Source organism: Notolepis coatsorum, assembly GCF_963971535.1.
Source record: "Notolepis coatsorum genome assembly, chromosome: 2".
Classification (NCBI taxonomy): domain Eukaryota; kingdom Metazoa; phylum Chordata; class Actinopteri; order Aulopiformes; family Paralepididae; genus Notolepis; species Notolepis coatsorum.
Window position 1 is genome coordinate 4,035,633 of NC_140166.1, and position 17,697 is coordinate 4,053,329.

Below are 17,697 nucleotides of genomic sequence, written 5' to 3' on the forward strand. Positions count from 1 at the left end.
TGGAGCATCAATGCCCATTTGTACTCATCCAAAATAGCCGCCTGGTCACGCCACTGTCGTCCGGAAGGCAAGATGGCGTCAAACGCTCTCGGTGGGGATACTAGCAGGCGGAGCTGGAGCGGAGAGGCAGTGCTGGCGGAGAACGTGTGCTGGCCGATGACGACCTCTGCTGGTCGGGAAGAACTCCCGTGTACTGCAGGCAGCCAGGTGCAGGTCTGGTCGTAGGCTGGCGTAGCAGACTGGTTGCAGACAGCCAGAGCAGACTGGTTGTAGGGCTGGTGCTGGGACGACACGCGGATCTAGCTTGCCTCACTCACACTGCAGCTAAACTCTGGGTCCCAAACAGCCCTTCTGCTAGATGAGATATATCATAACGCAGGGTGCTCCTAAGCACCGTTCCTCTTCGCGCCACGCTGGCGGGACGCCTCACTAGAGGAAATAACTTTAACTTAAGCGCAACTCGGCTATACCGTTCATATTCTAGGATAACTCGTGGTATATCACTAGGGATATTCAGGGAGAAACATGCAAGGCTCCACTACGAGTACATTCATAGGATAACCCGTAATATACTCCTGTTCAATACGGGGCTCTCCAGACATGACCGCTCCGGTCCAAGTTCACTGTCGAAGAGGCTGGTTCCTCGCACTTCCGTCTCAGTTGGCTTGCTTCCTTCTCCGTCGCTCTCGTACGCTCTCTGCTTGCCACCGTGCCCCCTGCTGGTACCGCCTACTAGCTCCACAGGGAAAAGGATTGTAGAATAGAATCCAGTAATGCCGTTTATAATCCATATTTCGGTCGGTGGAAGAAGGAGGGACTCGCATCATTGTTCGTGAGAATATCAATGATGTCTTTGTGCACAAAGAGGAAGTAGAAGATTACGTTAGCACTTCTGAATAATAGAAGGATGCTACACATGTAAGTTCAATTTACAGCTTCCAGTATAAAATAAAACACAATATTTAGTTGCCTATTACCTATAAGCATAATTATCACCAATTAAATGTAGTTTATCTTTGGATTATTAGTTTACACAGTGTAGTTAATTTGAATAGTTCTTCCCTGGTCCTCGCTGGACCCAGACCTGTTCTCACAGGCCCTTTTCTCAGGATAGAGAACAATGGTTCTCGCAGCTGCTCTAGGACAATAAACGCAAGATTGCAAGGCTATTGCTGTCCTGCCACAGGATAACACTGTCGTGTTACAACATGTTTCTGTTGACCTAAGGGCTATTCTCTGAGTCATTTCCTGACCTTCATTTGTTACAAAGCGGCCTTCTAAACACAGCTGCTTCTGATCAGGGTCTGTTCTGACCAGTTGGTAAAGTGTACCATGAAGTCATATTTAGCCTGTAAGGCCATTCTACATGTTTAGAACATCATAATCTGTTATGATTACATCACTAGTTTCAGTCACACTCAAAGATCTCACTTAGTGTCACAGAATAGACTGATTATTGAATAGCTTGGTTATATAATGAGTTATCATTGAAAGATATACACTTTATTATAAACTGGTATTGCAAATTGAGTTGTACTACTTTCTAATATAGCAAATCACTTTCAAAAGTGTAAAGGACTTTCTGTAATATATATTACTTGCCACTCCTTGGGCTGTCCCTTTCTCTCTCTGTATTTGCAGGAGGACCTGATAAATCACACCATTGTGTGATCAAACTTGTTTTCATTGTATGTACTGCTTTGAAGCTGTCGTAGGTGTCTGGTCTGCAGGGGAATCTTGATGGTCACCCTTGACCAAGCGCCGGTTGCTAGGGTAACCACACTTGTTTGGTCAATTGTGACCCCCACTGCATCCCATTACCATTGTGCTCCAAGAAGCCTAGGTCTGTATTCAAATTTGGCGTCTCTACTGACACATCCCCTTGGCTTTCTTTATTTACACATAGACAACTGGTCCCTGTATTGATTTTCTGGCCAAATTACCCGGGGATTTAATTTAAAGACTTTATCTTGAGTTCAAAAATGGAAGTTTAACATTGATTATTAAAAACAGGTATAATTAAAGCAATTAATTATACTACACAAGTTCTGTACAACAAGTCATCAAGAAGGGCACAATGACAGCCCCCCCATACCATATAAACTCTGAACTATACTCTAGGCTCTGTTACCCATACTGTACAAACTTTGAACTCTGTTGCCTATACTCAGTTCTGTTTCGTTAAGGCTTCGCTCAGCACCAGTTGCACTGTACCTCACTTCGTGCACGAGCACTGAATAAAAAATTCCACCATGTACCTTTACATCCCAACATTCGTCTGGCCACACCCCCATACGCTTACCTTCATAAGCAGGAGTGTGGTCACCTACTCGCCTCCTTCTTCACTTTCACCACAAGGAAGTGCCTTCGGTAGATCCCCACTTGACAAGGTTGTTAGTAGAAGAAAGTTGGAAAACAAAAGAACGGGAAGATACGTTGACATCATATCTTTATTTTCTCTCTCACTATTTTCGAGAAAATACGGCGATATTGTCTTCGTTACTGGAGTGTCTGGAAGATGATGGTCATTCCGACCTTCAACGGCTTTTTCGTATTAGGAGCTCACGCCGCTGACATGCTCCCCAGCTACAGTCCTCCTTGCTGCGGCTGGATGGGGTTGCCCTCCGGCCACACAGCTGGACTGTGGGAAGCACTGACTGTTGTGAGAAGCGGTTGTTTCCAGGTTGGGTATGTACTGTTTTGCTTGCGAGCTCTGGTTGTTGTTGATGCTGTGGGGGTTAGCTGACAATTTACGAAACGCCGACTTCAGGCTGGGGTCCTCTGCTCGGCTTAAACGGCGGTCGGAGGATCTTGGTCTGACGCCCATGATGGTCAAACTAATGGGCCCCGACCAGGACCTGGTGATCCCTGGATTCTCGAGCGGATGCTTCTCTGTCCCGTGCAGGCCCCATCTTTCATATACAAATGAAAGTATACCCTAACGAGGAAATGTGGGCATAGGATCTTCTTTATCGGGAGTACCATGATCAAAGTCGGCTGCAGCCCGAAATGGGAACTGTGCTGGCCCCGCTGTATGTCTGGATCACCGTTGACAACTGTGTTCTGACATTCTTTTTCTTTTCCCTCTTAGGGGAGGGACTTGGACAGCGGCCTGTCGGAAGTGTGGCTTGTTATGTGTGTACAGTTCAGGTGATAGCTGCTTAGCTTGCGTGCTAGTTGTGGCCTACTGTGTTAGCCAGTCAGCTGTTAGCTGCGGCGTTAGCTCGCTGTGTTACCAGTCTAGTAAACGTTAGCTTGTTGCTATCAGTCGATCGGCTGTTAGCTTGATGCTACACTGTTGAACGTTTTCTATGACTATAACATGCCTTAAACACTCTGACTACAGAGGATGTTAGTCGAACCTACACCGGAGCCCTGCCAGCGAGGACTGCGTCAAACATGGAGAAACGTAGCGGCTGGGTGGCGCAACGTCGTTATCCTCGTCGTCAACACAGGGATGCTGTGTTCAAACTTCAGTGCCCCGTTAGCCAGATTGCAGTTCGCTTGGCCTGCGTTCAGGGTAGGAAGGTCCCGACCGGACCTTAAACACTTCTTCTTTCCTTCCCTTCTAGATGTTTTGTAATAACGATGTTTTCCAAAACGTGTGTTGCTGCAATACATTGAGGATACAACGCGTGTTGTGTGTGAATTGTCTTGTCACTGGTATAGCTTCTCTCTCCATAGAAATCGGGTTGTTGTTTTACATGTGTAAAAATTATCTGGTTAGTTGTGATGAGAACATGTGTGTTCATGTAAACGTGAACTCACAACTAAGGGGGTTATTTAACCTATAAAGCTATGCTTAGTGACATGTGATTAAGGAATGAATTCTTTTCTCAGCCTGTAATGACAATGAACAGTGTGTTCACTTATTAACAGGGTTACCTGTTCAACTTGGTCGTATCAAGGGTAAGGAAGGAGGGGTGATCCCCCCGGTTCCCTGGGGCTTCCCCACCCTCCTCTCAGACATGTTGTTTACAGTATATTGTGTCACTGTGTTTGTGGGGATATGATGTAACCCTCAGGTTAATTGCTGGGGTTGTGCTAACCGCTTGAGAAACTATATTTTCCTAAAGAAAAGATTGTTTGGTCACTTATCGTGTGTGCTTAGCAAGGCCTGTGGCCAATACATAATCGAGGATTCTGTATTCTCTCGTTATGAAAAACGGCGTTCCTCTGTGTACTTTTGCCATTTTTTGTTGTGATAAAGGGGTGTGTCTTGTGATCTACAACTGGGTTAGGTTTGGCCACAGAAGCACATGTGTAAGTCTGGTACCGGGGCTCTTAAAGGGGGCCCTCTCTATTCTGTGTTTTTTCCTTAGTAAAAATCAGATAGCAGGTTAGCACATGAGCTATGTGAAGCTGTTAGACACTTCATGTAGCTGACTATGACTGTGTCATGCTCTTTTTTGTCATTACATCGTATCATGGGTGTGGGGTCGTAAAGGGGTGAACTGGTAATCCTTTCCTCCCCTTTTCTGATTGGTCAGGGGTTAAAACCTCCTGTCCTTCAAGGTTCCTGTCACGTTGCTGTTCGGCACGTTACGGGGTAACGTGGGGGGGGAGGGAGTTTCCTGGTCCCACGCCCTGGAAGATTTTCCCCCGCCATAGAGTACGTCACTGTGCGCGTCTCTGTTGGTAAGACTTCCGTGAGTTGTTCAGGTCCATGTTATGGATCTGTTTCAGGGAGTTGTCAGAGCTCCTCCTCACGAAGCTCCTCCTCGGGCCTTCTGTGAGTTCGGACTCTCCTTCCCTGTGAGGGAGCCTCCTCAGAGTTCAGAGCCTCCTCCTCAGATTGTCAAGGTGAGTAGAACTTCAAAAAGGAGTTCTGCTCTATTGTGTGTGTATTCGATTCAATTCGATTATTGAGTGTGTATTGGTTCAGTGCCTCCTCCTCGGAGAGCCCTAACCCAAATATTACATAGCTCAATGTTGCAATATATTCTTTTCAATCTATACAGCTCGCGTGGGAAGTCTCTCTGGGGATTTCCATCTCCTCCCTATGGCAAGGGTGGTGGGATGTAAAAATGTAAACGATTTTTACCCTCAGCTGCGTCACGTGGGATTCATGTCAGTCTGTGTTTCTTTCTTTTTTGGATAAAAAAGAGGAAGGTACATGAAGCACGACGGCTCCGTGTCGTTCTCCCAGGCGACTTGGAGGAACAATGTTTGGTGTCTTGCTAGACTATCCATTGATGTGTTTGGGTCTCGACGCATACATAGTGCTGGCTCGGTGTGTTTCTGTTAAAGAATCACGCAGGGGCTAAGTGCGCCTTGGTTGCTTGTTAAAACAGCGTTGTTATAGGGCAACTGGGATGGAGTTTTGTCTCTTCCGAGCGCCAGTTTACTAGGTTGTCTCGATGAATTCTCGTTCATATCTGGGGGATGTTAACAGAATAGATCAGAACATAGGTAGAGGGGTCTCACGCCCTTGGGGTGGGCCACTGAGCACGGTCCAAATGGGGACCGTCTGGGTGGCGCCCTCTTTTCATGTTTTAGATCGACACGCATACCTACCCCCTCTTCTGGAGTGGGCATGTCGGCGTGGTTAGGACACGGGACTGGTCTGGTCGCGCTGGTCCTGGTCAGTTAACCCGTTGTCCGCCGGGGATGCAGATCTGCTGTTCTGGTACCCTGAGGGACTTGTGCTTTTTTCGGGGGGAAAAATGCCGGATCGGTCCGGGTGTCACAGGGTTAGGCGTTATGGAGACCCTTTGTTGGGTACATGTTGTACTCTGCACTATCGTAATGGCTTACGGCCATACCAACCTGTACACACCCGATCTCGTCCGATCTCGGTAGCTAAGCAGGTTCGGTCCTGGTTAGTACTTGGTTGGGAGACCGCCTGGGAATACCAAGTGCGGTGTGCTTAGGGCTGGTTCTCCATTCTTTTCGCTCCTCTCTCACGTGTGGCGAAGAGGGGGCTGTTGGGGTGGTCTTGGACCTCCTCTTGTAACCCTGTGCTTCCCGTGCCGCCGGGCCCGGTCCGAAGTAAAGTTTTGTTGATACCGTAGGCCTGGGATAACCCTTTTTTCTTGAGGGGTTATAGGAACAACCACCGTCTGTCCCACAAGGGTGGTTGATTCCCTGGTGTGTTGGAGCAGAGTCAACACCCGGGTTACCCGGTTGAGTGTGCCCCTGCACGTTCATGACGTCTGCCAATCATGTCAGCCTTCTCTGCCTCGACCCCTCTGGGTGGTTTTTTTTTAATGGAGGCTTTGTCATGGTGATCAACAACGCCAGCATACGCCCCTTCCGCCGGGGGGGCTGTTTTCAGCTGACTCCTTTGGCGCCTGTCTTGTCTGCAGTGCTCCAGGCTCAGGTTACAGCCTGCTGCCTGGTTTCCCCGGTGCGCTGCCTGCTTCCGTTGGTTAACCTTTTGAGTGCTTACGGCCATGCTGACTGCCTGGTCTGCAGGGTCAGTGTGCCAGGCGGTGTGCTATTGGGGGGAAAGGGCCCGCTCTTGGAGGGGCCCTATCCGAATACGCTGGCGATGTGGGGGGCGGTGTCACTAAGTGACCACCTGGTGGGGTCTTGATGCCTGGCGTCATTGACCTCTCCAGGCCCCCTTTTTCCAGGGGATCCAGTCCCTTCAGTGGGACTGGGTCTTCCTTCGCGCTCCGCTGCTACGGCCTCGCCACGGGGTTGGGGTTGCTCTTGACCCCGTGATTTTGGGGGCAGTAACGAGGTTGTTCCTTCCGTTCGTTCCCTGGTGGCATGCGGGTTGTGCGTGTGTGTAGTCGTGGGGTCAAGCCACGGTCTGCTCACCCTGTGCGTTGAGTTGCTTGAGTTCCTCTTCGCCTGGTCGGATCCGTCTCCCTCCCATAAGCCTCCAATAGGGGGGGTATCCTCCATTAGGGAGGGTCGGGGGGGCTCGGTCCTCCCCGGTCTGATGGTTGTGGGGGGCCTCAGCGGGGTGTATTTGTCGGGCTATGGCTCCCGCTCAGCCCCTGTTGTGCAACTGGTGCTGAGCGAAGCCTTAACGAAACAGAGCGTAAGGTTATGTATATAACCAAGTTCTGTGAGTTATGGTGCGCTCAGCACCAGGACGCCGCTGCTGCCCTTGATCTCGCCTTGTGGTGAAAGTTTGGGAAGGAGGCGAGTAGGTGACCACACTCCTGCTTATGAAGGTAAGCGGATGGGGGTGTGGCCAGACGAATGTTGGGATGTAAAGGTACATGGTGGAATTTTTTATTCAGTGCTCGTGCACGAAGTGAGGTACAGTGCAACTGGTGCTGAGCGCACCATAACTCACAGAACTTGGTTATATACATAACCTTATGTTTATACCTACCTAGTACCTACTGCTTTCTCTGTCTATAACTGCCATAAACTGTAATCATAGTAATCATAATCATCATAATACAAATCATAATCATAAATATACCCGCAAGCAGGGATGTGGGGGCATACCTTTGTAGACATTGGTCTACAGATTATGTGTACCAAGTTACATGCAGATTGGTGAAAATCTGTAGGAGCCAGGAGTAGCATTTGAAGTGTTTTTCACAGGAAAATTACGTCATTGAGGGCGGTGAAGTTGGCTTGAGCCAAGGAATTCAATGGGACCTAGTTTTTCAAAAACGGTTGAAGTTGTGCACAGACCGTAATAGTAATGAATCACTACATGGACGGGCGAGATTTGAACTCTGGACCTAGTGTTTTGGAGCTTGACGCCGCAGGCAGACCAGCCGCGATTAAAGGCAGGTGGACAGGTGGGCGACCGCCGCTTCACTTTCGCTCCCATGTTAACGGACGTAGCTGTGCCCACCGGCCGCAAGCGGGCGCGCGACTCGCAGGGCGGAAGCGATCGTTTTTGCTTCAGTTGGATTCAGAGGCGTTTTCACTGAAATACACTCAATATCTGCATTATTACCACACATGTTGTTCAACCAGCTAACTTTTTCATCTCCACGGTATGAAAATGCGTCGACGTCGTCTCCTTCCAACTTTGCCATTGAATCTGCGTTAGGGTGAGTTTTTCAAGCAATCTATTCTGTTCCCGCTGTGGTCTCTCTCTCGCTACACCCACCCGCCGTGGTCTCTTTCCCAATACAAATAAACCATATTACTATACTTTTTCAGGAGTACAGTCATACTGATCATCATTCTAAAATGAATTCTAACATTCTAATTAATTATATAATAACTGGTTATACATGCAAAATGGACAATAGAACACTGGAACTGGAAATCTTTAAAAAATCTTCAAACGGGGACTGACTTTGCATATAGACTAGGCATTTACAGCTGTTCCAATGTAAATGTGCCTTCCTCCGTGCGCTTCTGCGCGCTCTGAAGTCGGACTCGGTGTGCCAGGCCACGCGCACGATCTCCCACGGAACCCGCGCGTGACTTCGTGCGCGGCTGGTCTGCCTGCGGCATGACGCGCTGCCAACTGAGCTAAACCTCATCTGCTGAATTCAGTCGACCCTGTGGCATCTCAGCCTTCACACAGTTGCTTCCTCTTGGTTGAGTGAGAGGGGGGGTGTCGTCATTTAAATTGGAATAGGGCGAAAAGTATACATAGCATGGCTTAACTATTTGCAGCTTCAGAATCCAGACAATCACACGAACATTGTAATATGCCTTCCTCTCTTCAAAAGTGTAGGAGAGGTGACGAATTAGAAACACAACATTGATTCTGTCATTTTCTGCTTCAAGTTAGAGCATGGCTCTATTGGTCTCAATGGAGGGGGGCAGTCGTCGTTCAACCTGTCACAGGGTGAAAAATATACATCAGAGTGTAGCAGGGTGGATTATCCCTGCTTCGTGGGAACTGTGGTGCACGGTCACTAGGTAGCGAGACACAGTAGCACTCTGGCCAGCTGCACCTCCGTCTTTGGGGTCCGGAGCGTCAACTGGAGGCTGGCAGTGGGGTGTATGAGGCCCAGGATTTACAAACCTGGTCCGGTACTCTGGTCTTCCTCCCTCTCTCTTGGGCAGTCAGCAGTACTCCCCAACACACCCTCACCCTCCACAATTGTCTCCTTAGCCCCCCCACACCTAATGACTGGATGGTAAAGAAATAACTTGGTTCCCCCCGCAAGCAGTACCCTCCCTCAGTAACACCAGAAACCTTACAGTGGGAAATGGAAGGTTGAATAGGAAGGGGTTAATAATGGATATATTACCTGCATCAAAGGGTTAGGGTTAGGCTCAATAAAAGACACACACAGTGCTCCCGTTCTGGATGAGTGTTATTGTAACGTGGCCTAGTTACAACAATGCTACGTCTGGTGATTATTGCACCATGGGTATCAACACAAGGATTACACTGGCATAAATCAATTATATAATTACACCCAGGCACCAAGTGCTCTCACGGTACCCAGACTAAGTGCTGCCCACGTCTGGGCTGAACACAGTATCTACCTTCTCTAAGGGATTACATATACTGCTCCAGGTCGGTAATATGGGGAAGGAAGGGGGAACATAGGGGAGGAAAATAGAAGGATTCACTGAACGGGAAATATTATGAAACACACACATTATCACGCTCAAAGAAAAGGAATGAAACAAAAGAGTGAGCCCACAAAATACCAGTAAAGTCCTATCTTAATGCCGGCATATATTGTTCGGGGTACCCCTATGGAATGGTAGTAGCAACGTTACTTTCGCCCGCAGGCTGCACCACACTGTGTATTGTATAAGGAATCGGGAGCATCAATGCTCATTTGTACTCATCCGAAATGGCCGCCTCGCCACTCCACTGTTGTCCGGGAGGCAAGATGGCGTCGAACGCTCTCGGCGAGGATGTTAGCAGGCAGAGCCGGGCAGAGAGGCAGCGCCGGCTGAGAGCGTGTGCTGAGCGATGACGACCCCTGCTGGATGGGAGGAACTCCCGTAAGCCGCAGGCAGCCTGGTGCAGGTCTGAGTGAAGTCCGCCGGAGCAGGCTGAATGCAGGCAGCCGGGTGCAGGTCTGGTCGAAGTCAGCCGGAGCAGAATGGTTGTTGGCCCACGCTCGTCCTGGTGCGCGCACTCTATACCGCACACTGTAACTACTATAACTCGGTGGTTAAAGACTTGGATACTTGGTTAACCGCACGTTACTTATACCGCACACAGTAACTATCATAACCCGATTGCTAGTGCCTGGCTCTGCACTAATGGTTCATATACTATCGCTGGTACTGCTAGGATATCGTGTCCACTAGCCAGTACTTGTTATCACCCGTTGCTATCTCACGGGGCCCTCTGGCATAACGTCAGCAACAGGGCTCTCCAGAGCCCCCGTTAGCTGCGACTACTCGTTGTCCAAGTTCACTGCCGAAGAGAGCGTCTTCCGTTTCTCTCCTCCATTTATCTCCTCCCAACTCTCTCCGCCACTCTCTGCCTGCTACCGCCCCCTGCTGGTCCCGCCTGCCAGTCACAAGGGGAAACGCATTGTAGAATATGATCTAGTACTGTCATTTATACTCCATATTCCAGTGCTCTTCGGAAGGGGACGCTTGTGTCATTGTTCGTGTGAATATCAATGATGTCTTTGTGTACAAAGGGAATATAAAACACCAGTCAGCAGTCTCGAATAATATACAATATTTTCAGACTGCTACAAGAGCTTAGTTTTATTTTAGATTTTACGAATCCCAAGAGTCATGTGAACGGTTTTATATATCTACTCTGTGTATATGAGTTGTGAAAATTGGAAGAGGGATGGCAGCTCTCCCCACTCTAAAATCGGTGAAATTGTGCAGAAGACCAAAAGTGTACCTTGCATGCTGCAATCCAAAAATAAGAATAATAATTAAACCATGGGGTGTTTTGAACATGCATGAGCCAGGGAATCCATTGCTACAAGAACTTTGAAAATCGGACATAGTTAAAAAGTTACAGGTATACACTTTGACACTTTGAGTTGTCAACATGCCACTTGGTGACGGAGATCATGTGAGGGTGCCTAAACAGTCTGCCAAGCATTTCTGAGACATGACTCAACTTCCTGTTTGGCGGCTTTGTCACCAAATTCAATTGGCTGTCAAAAGCGAATGCATTGGAAAATCTAAAACAAAAGTCATACCTGTGTAGACATTGGTCTACAGATTATGTTTTGTGGCGGCAAAATGGCAGCAATCCAATATGGCAATTACATCATAGGGTGCGTTGAACTTGGCTTGAGCCAAGGATTCCAACGGTACCTTGTTTTAGAAAATCTGACTCGCGCTTGAAAAGTTGTGTGCATAAATGCACCTCCAACTTTGACATGTTGGTGGTGCTAGAGTGTTGGAGCTGGGGACATGGGACTTGGTGTCAGGGGTCGTTGGACTGTCCCGAATTAGTCTGCCAATTTTCATAACTATGGGCTGCCATAGACTCCAATGGCAGAAGAATAATAAGAAACGGTACAATTCCTCAAGGTGGCCTATGCAGCTTCGCTGCTTGTATACTATACCCTACTCGCTGTATACCCATATAACTGTATGATAGCATTTACAATAGTGCTGTATATACCATATATAAATGTATATATTAATAAATACCACATATATATAACCATATGTCTGAATATACCTGCATATAATCCTTCTATATACCTACTTAAACACCTGCATATAACCCATATAACTGTATGATAGCTGTACAATATATACCATATATATATATATGTAACGGTTGTGACAACGTCACCTCAAACTTCGATGCCCCGAGTGGGAGTCGAACCCCGGTCTCCCACGTCGCAGGCAACAACACAGACCGCTATACCAAGAGGTGAATTCACTTTTTCGCAACGTGTCTATCTGTCTTTGAGGATGTGAGAGTGAGTTTAACCCATAGCACCGCTACTCACCCCAGCCCTTCTTGACTGCGCTTCACGATACCATCCGTTACATATATATATATATATATATATATATATATATATATATATATATATACGTATAGTCTTATTCATTCATATTCTTATTTCTTACATATTAATACTACAACTCTGTACATACATCTGATTAGCACTATACTCAGTAGTCATTTATATATGTTATACCCAGTTTAATCACCTTTACTTTGTATATTACTATTGCACATTACTGTTATATTTGCACTTGGTTGAATGCCAAACCTCTTTTCGCTGTACTGTGCTGTATAATGAGAATACATTTTAATCTAATCTAATTACTACTACTACTACTACTACTACTACTACTACTACTACTACTACTACTACTACTACTACTACTACTACTACTACTACTAGGCCTATTACTACTACTACTACTACTACTACTACTACTACTACTACTACTAATAACACTACTACTACTACTACTACTACTGCTACTGCTACTACTACTACTACTACTACTACTACTACTACTACTACTAATACTGCTACTACTACTACTACTACTACTACTACTAATACTGCTACTACTACTACTATCGCTATCAGCTCTATCTAAAATTTTTCAAAATGTTCAGTTGCTATTGCATGCACTCATCTGTGTTTGAATGAATGAATGAAAACTTTATTTAACAGATTGCAGAATGGGTACAATACAGTACGGCTCAATACATACAATTGTTAAGGGGATGCAGACCTGAGAAAGACGTTTGTCTTGTTTCCATCAGGGTCCCCCATTTTCAATTCATATAGACATTTATGACATACACAACATACATGCCATTTATGGCATAGGGACATATAGGTATTTAGTACTGATACATTTGTGACATAAGCGGTATTCAAATATACAGTACTGTTACCCCTAGATCCTGACAGAGTATATACATATGATGAGGAGGGGGGACTGTACATTAGGAGGGGGTGGGTGGGTGGGTGGGAGGGAAATATACATACGGCGGGGGGGGAATATATACATGCGGTGGGGAGGAGACTGTCTATTAGGAGGTGGTGGGGGTTTTGGGCATTTACGGTGGCCAGTTTCGAATTGCAGCCTCCCGTAGGTGCTCTTTAAGAGCGGTTTTGAATGTGGGCAGGGATTCACATTCCTTTACAGCTTTGGGTAGGGCGTTCCACATTGTTGTGGCATAATTGCGAAACGTGTTTAGTCCCTTGTTTGAGCCGAATCTGGGTTTAACATGATTTGTTGAGCTTCCTCTGGTGTAGTGGTTGTGGTATTCACTGACCTTTGGGAAGTATTTTGACATGTACATGGGCACCCCGGTTGTATAGTGTATCTTGTAGACCAGGCCCATTGCAAGTTGCTGTACTCTGTCGTCTACTCTAAGCCATCCTAGGTTGTCAAAGTGGGCAGGGGTGAGGTGGGTTCTGGGGTTCAGGTCAAGTAGTAGTCTGACCAGTTTGTTTTGTGATGTTTGTAATTTTGTTTTAAGCGCCTTTGAGGTGCTTTGGTACCATGAGGTGCACGCATAGTCATTAACATGAGTGCATGCTTACCTTTTCCTATTGCTAGGTTTTAGTGAGTTTTTCCTTACCTTCGCGTGGGGTATGTCTGGGAGTGTTGCATTCATTTCTTTCATTTATTTTGCATTTATTTTAAATTTGTTGGACCTTATGGTGTTCTTGTTTTGTTCTTGACTTATTGTGATGTTTCTTCTTGACTTGTTTAAAGAAGACGTGTCCAGCCCATGGGGACATTAACGTGTGTTGTCAGGCCTTACAAATACATTTGATTTGATTTACTACTACTACTACTACTACTACTACTACTACTACTACTACTACTACTACTACTACTACTACTAATAATAATACTACTACTACTAATAATACTGCTGCTACTACTACTACTACTGATAATAATAATACTGCTGCTGCTACTACTACTACTACTACTACTACTACTACTACTACTACTACTACTACTACTACTACTACTACTACTACTACTACTAATCTACTAATCTACTAATAATACTACTGCTGCGACTACTACTACTACTAATAATAGTAATGTGTTGTGTAGGTTCAGAACATGAGCCAGTCCATTGAGGTTCTGGACCAGCGGACTCAGAGGGATCTGCAGTATGTGGAGCAGATGGAGGTTCAGCTTCGAGGTCTGGAGACCAAGTTCAGACAGGTGGAGGAGGGCCATGAGAGCCACACGGCCCAGCAGTACAAGGTACTACACAGTACGACACAGAATTACTAATAATAACACTTAATTAACCAGGCAATACAAGGTACTACACAGTACTACACAGAATTATTAATAATAACCCTTAATTAACCAGGCAATACAAGGTACTACACAGTACAGTACTACACAGAATTACTAATAATAACCCTTAATTAACCAGGCAATACAAGGTACTACACAGTACAGTACTACACAGAATTACTAATAATAACCCTTAATTAACCAGGCAATACAAGGTATTACAGTACTACACAGAATTACTAGTAACCCATAATTAACCAGGCAATACAAGCTACTACACAGAATTACTAATAATAACCCTTATTTAACCAGGCAGTACAAGGTAGGGGAGAACGGGGGACGTTGTTCACAACCAGAGGGTCCTGTCTCCCATACTTTGGTATTTAAATTGTCATCTTTGGAGTGAAACAGCTGAATTTGAGGTGAGATTACTTTTTGTGTTTTTCATGTCCATTTGTAAATATTCCGCTCCTCAGTATTTTTCTTCTAGGCTTTTACACAATTGGTTTATAATGAAACAATTATTACCCTTAAAAAGTGTGAAGGGATAGCTATAGTTTAGATTGTTGTTAGCTAGCTAACTAGTTGTTAGATGGCTGTTAGCCTTGATGCTATCAAGACATTCCAGTTGGGGTTGGTCGTCACATTTTATTTGGGGTTGGTTGTCACATGTTGTGTAGGCTATTATTGTTAGGCCGATTTATTGTGTTCTTATTTTGTTATATAGGATGGCCTAAAGATGTGTTTTCTGTTCATGTTCATGTTAAGATGCATTAAGTTATGTATTTGTCAACGTGTCAATGCAATTAAACTTTCAAATTGAGTTCTGCCTTCTTGTCTTCTTTTTAAGATTTTTCCCATTAAAACACATGGTGACAACCAACCCCATAGTGTGTGACAACCATCCCCATGATGGGGTTGGTTGTCACAATTTGTCAGTGTCTTTGATAGGTGATTAATGTTTTGATGATGAGCAATTCACACTAGAGTAAAAAGTGTGACAACATCCCCCGTTCTCCCCTACTACAAATTACTACACATATACTTACTGGAACATTCCCTACATTGACAATTTGTATTTATTTTATGACAGACAGATACATTTTAAATGGAAAGGGGTTAGGGGTTAATTGAAAACTAATTCCACCAGGCCTAATGTAAAAGATCATACAAAGTCAACTTTAATTGACTTAATCGTGATCAGTAAAATAAGTGATCATTGCCCAATATCTTGTTCGAAATGCAAAACTGACAAGAACACGGTCCATGGTTGTTGTAAAGCGGAATTCAAGAAACTTTGAACTAACAAGCCTTTGTAAATGACCTCCATCACAGTGATACTTATTATATCCCAGATGTCAAACTAGCTTTGGATTATTTCATAAAGCCCTTCCTATAATTTTCTAATAAACCCTTCAAAAAGCTTAGAATAAAAGGTGGATCAAGTCTTTAGCATTCCCCTGAATGGAAAGGCAAATACTGCGGCATGGTCATGCTGGACCTACAAAAGGCCTTTGACACGGTCAATCACTCCATTCTGATTGACAAGCTAAAAGCAATTGGTTTTGATAGTCTATCAGTGAGCTGGATGCAATCCTACCTTGAGGGGAGGGAACAGATGGTGGAGGTAAACGGTACCCTATCCCCCCCCCTCACAGTGAGCTGTGGTGTTCCACAAGGAAGCATACTAGGACCGCTACTGTTCCTAATTTATGCAAATGACATGTCGTCAGCTTGTGACTGCAACTTGTTCCTGTTTGCGGACGACTCAGCCCTGCTGGTCTCTGACAAGAACAAGTTACAGGTTTAAAAAACCCTCAGCTCGGAACTAGGCAGAATCTGCATATGGCTCGCTGATAACAAACTATCATTACACATGGGCAAAACAGAGTCCATTCTCTTCGGTTCAAATAACAAACTCAGCAAGACCGACGGCTTCTCAGATACAGTGGGTGACAATATTGTCACAAGGAAAGATGAAATTACCTACCTGGGTTCCATCCTAGAGGCTAATCTCTCCTGTGACAAAATGGCATCCAATGTAATAAAAAAGTCAACCAACGAACTCGATTCTTGTACCGGATCTCCTCTCTGGTAAACAAGAACACCCTGAAGACTCTGGCAGGAGCACTCATTCAGGGGTACTACGACTATGCTTGCACCTCATGGTACCAAAGCACCTCAAAGGCGCTAAAAACAAAATTACAAACATCTCAAAACAAACTGGTCAGACTACTGCTTGACCTTACTCCTAGAACCCACCTCACCCCTGCCCACTTTGACAACCTAGGATGGCTTAGAGTAGACGACAGAGTACAACAACTTGCAATGGGCCTGGTCTACAAGATACACTACACGACCAAGGTACCCATGTACATGTCAAAATACTTCCCAAAGGTCAGTGAATACCACGATCACAACACCAGAGGGAGCTCCACAAATCATGTTAAACCCAGATTCGGCTCAAATAAGGGACTAAACACGTTTCGCAATTATGCCACATCAATGTGGAACGCCCTACCCAAAGCTGTAAAGGAATGTGGATCACTACCCACTTTCAAAACCTCTCTCAAGGGACACCTACGGGAGACTGCAATTCAACACTGGCCCCTGTAAATATCCTAACCCAACCCCCTCCAATGTACAGTCATTTACCTAGTATGGTTTTGTCAATAGTTCAATGTACAATTGTGTTTGTTTGTACAGTGTCTCCTCCCCCCCCCCCTCAATGTACAGTGTTACTTGTTTATACAGTGTGCCCCCCGGCCCCCCCCCCCCCAACCACCTCCAATGTAAATTACCCAGTATGGTTGTCAATATCCCAATGTACCCAACCCCCCCCACCCAACCTCCTCCAATGTACAGTTTCTACGTCAAATGTATATACTCCCTTTTCTTGACTCCTTCTGTATCACAAACAGTACTGTATTTGCAAATCTGGTATGTCATAAATGTATAGATGTAGCAGTACTGACTATCTGTATGTCATGTATGTCATATATGTCTATATGAATTGAAAATGGGGGACCCTGATGGAAACAAGACAAACGTCTTTCTCTGGTCTGCATCCCCTTAACAATTGTATGTATTGAGCCGTACTGTATTGTACCCATTCTGCAATCTGTTAAATAAAGTTTTCATTCATTCATCAATCCCATTGGTCCGCATTTAGGCACCTTAGGAATAAATGCACATCCTATGTGAGAAACGCCAAATAAAATTACAGCTGTTTCATCATTGGCTTCTAATATTTATTTTTACATAGTCCACAAATAGACTCCAAATTCTAAGTTTAGGATTCTGCATCACCTCTCTCTCAGTCACTCAGTCCAGCTTGGTGCATGAGGAGACTTCCAGTGAAGAAAGATGAAGAGTTTAGTTCCAGAGAGATTCTCATTGCTTTCTCCTCTCATGCCAAAAATAGCTACAGGTATCATAGGATCTGGCAGAATTTCCATTTCTAAGACCTCTGACAATGTTTTAAAGATTGAACTCCAGTAAGTGGACAGGTTGCGTGTAGCTTATTCCCAGCGGAAGAGTGCGTCGCGTGCTTCCGTGTTTTCTCTGATTGGCCATGACGCCCATGTGACCACGGCAGCGCGAGAGAGCTGCAGC

The 17,697-nt window shown here is 45.4% G+C and overlaps 1 protein-coding gene across 1 annotated transcript in view; it reads left to right on the top strand.

Annotated features, from left to right (window-relative positions):
* LOC311248906 (noelin-like) overlaps window positions 1-17,697 on the top strand; it is a gene marked incomplete at its 5' end in the record, with an annotated part of 75,059 nt that overhangs the window by 21,136 nt on the left and 36,226 nt on the right. Inside the window, one exon of the mRNA XM_084338135.1 lies at window positions 13,888-14,043. Within this exon, the coding sequence (XP_084194261.1) occupies window positions 13,888-14,043 (156 nt within the window). The remainder of the gene's footprint in view (window positions 1-13,887; window positions 14,044-17,697) is intronic.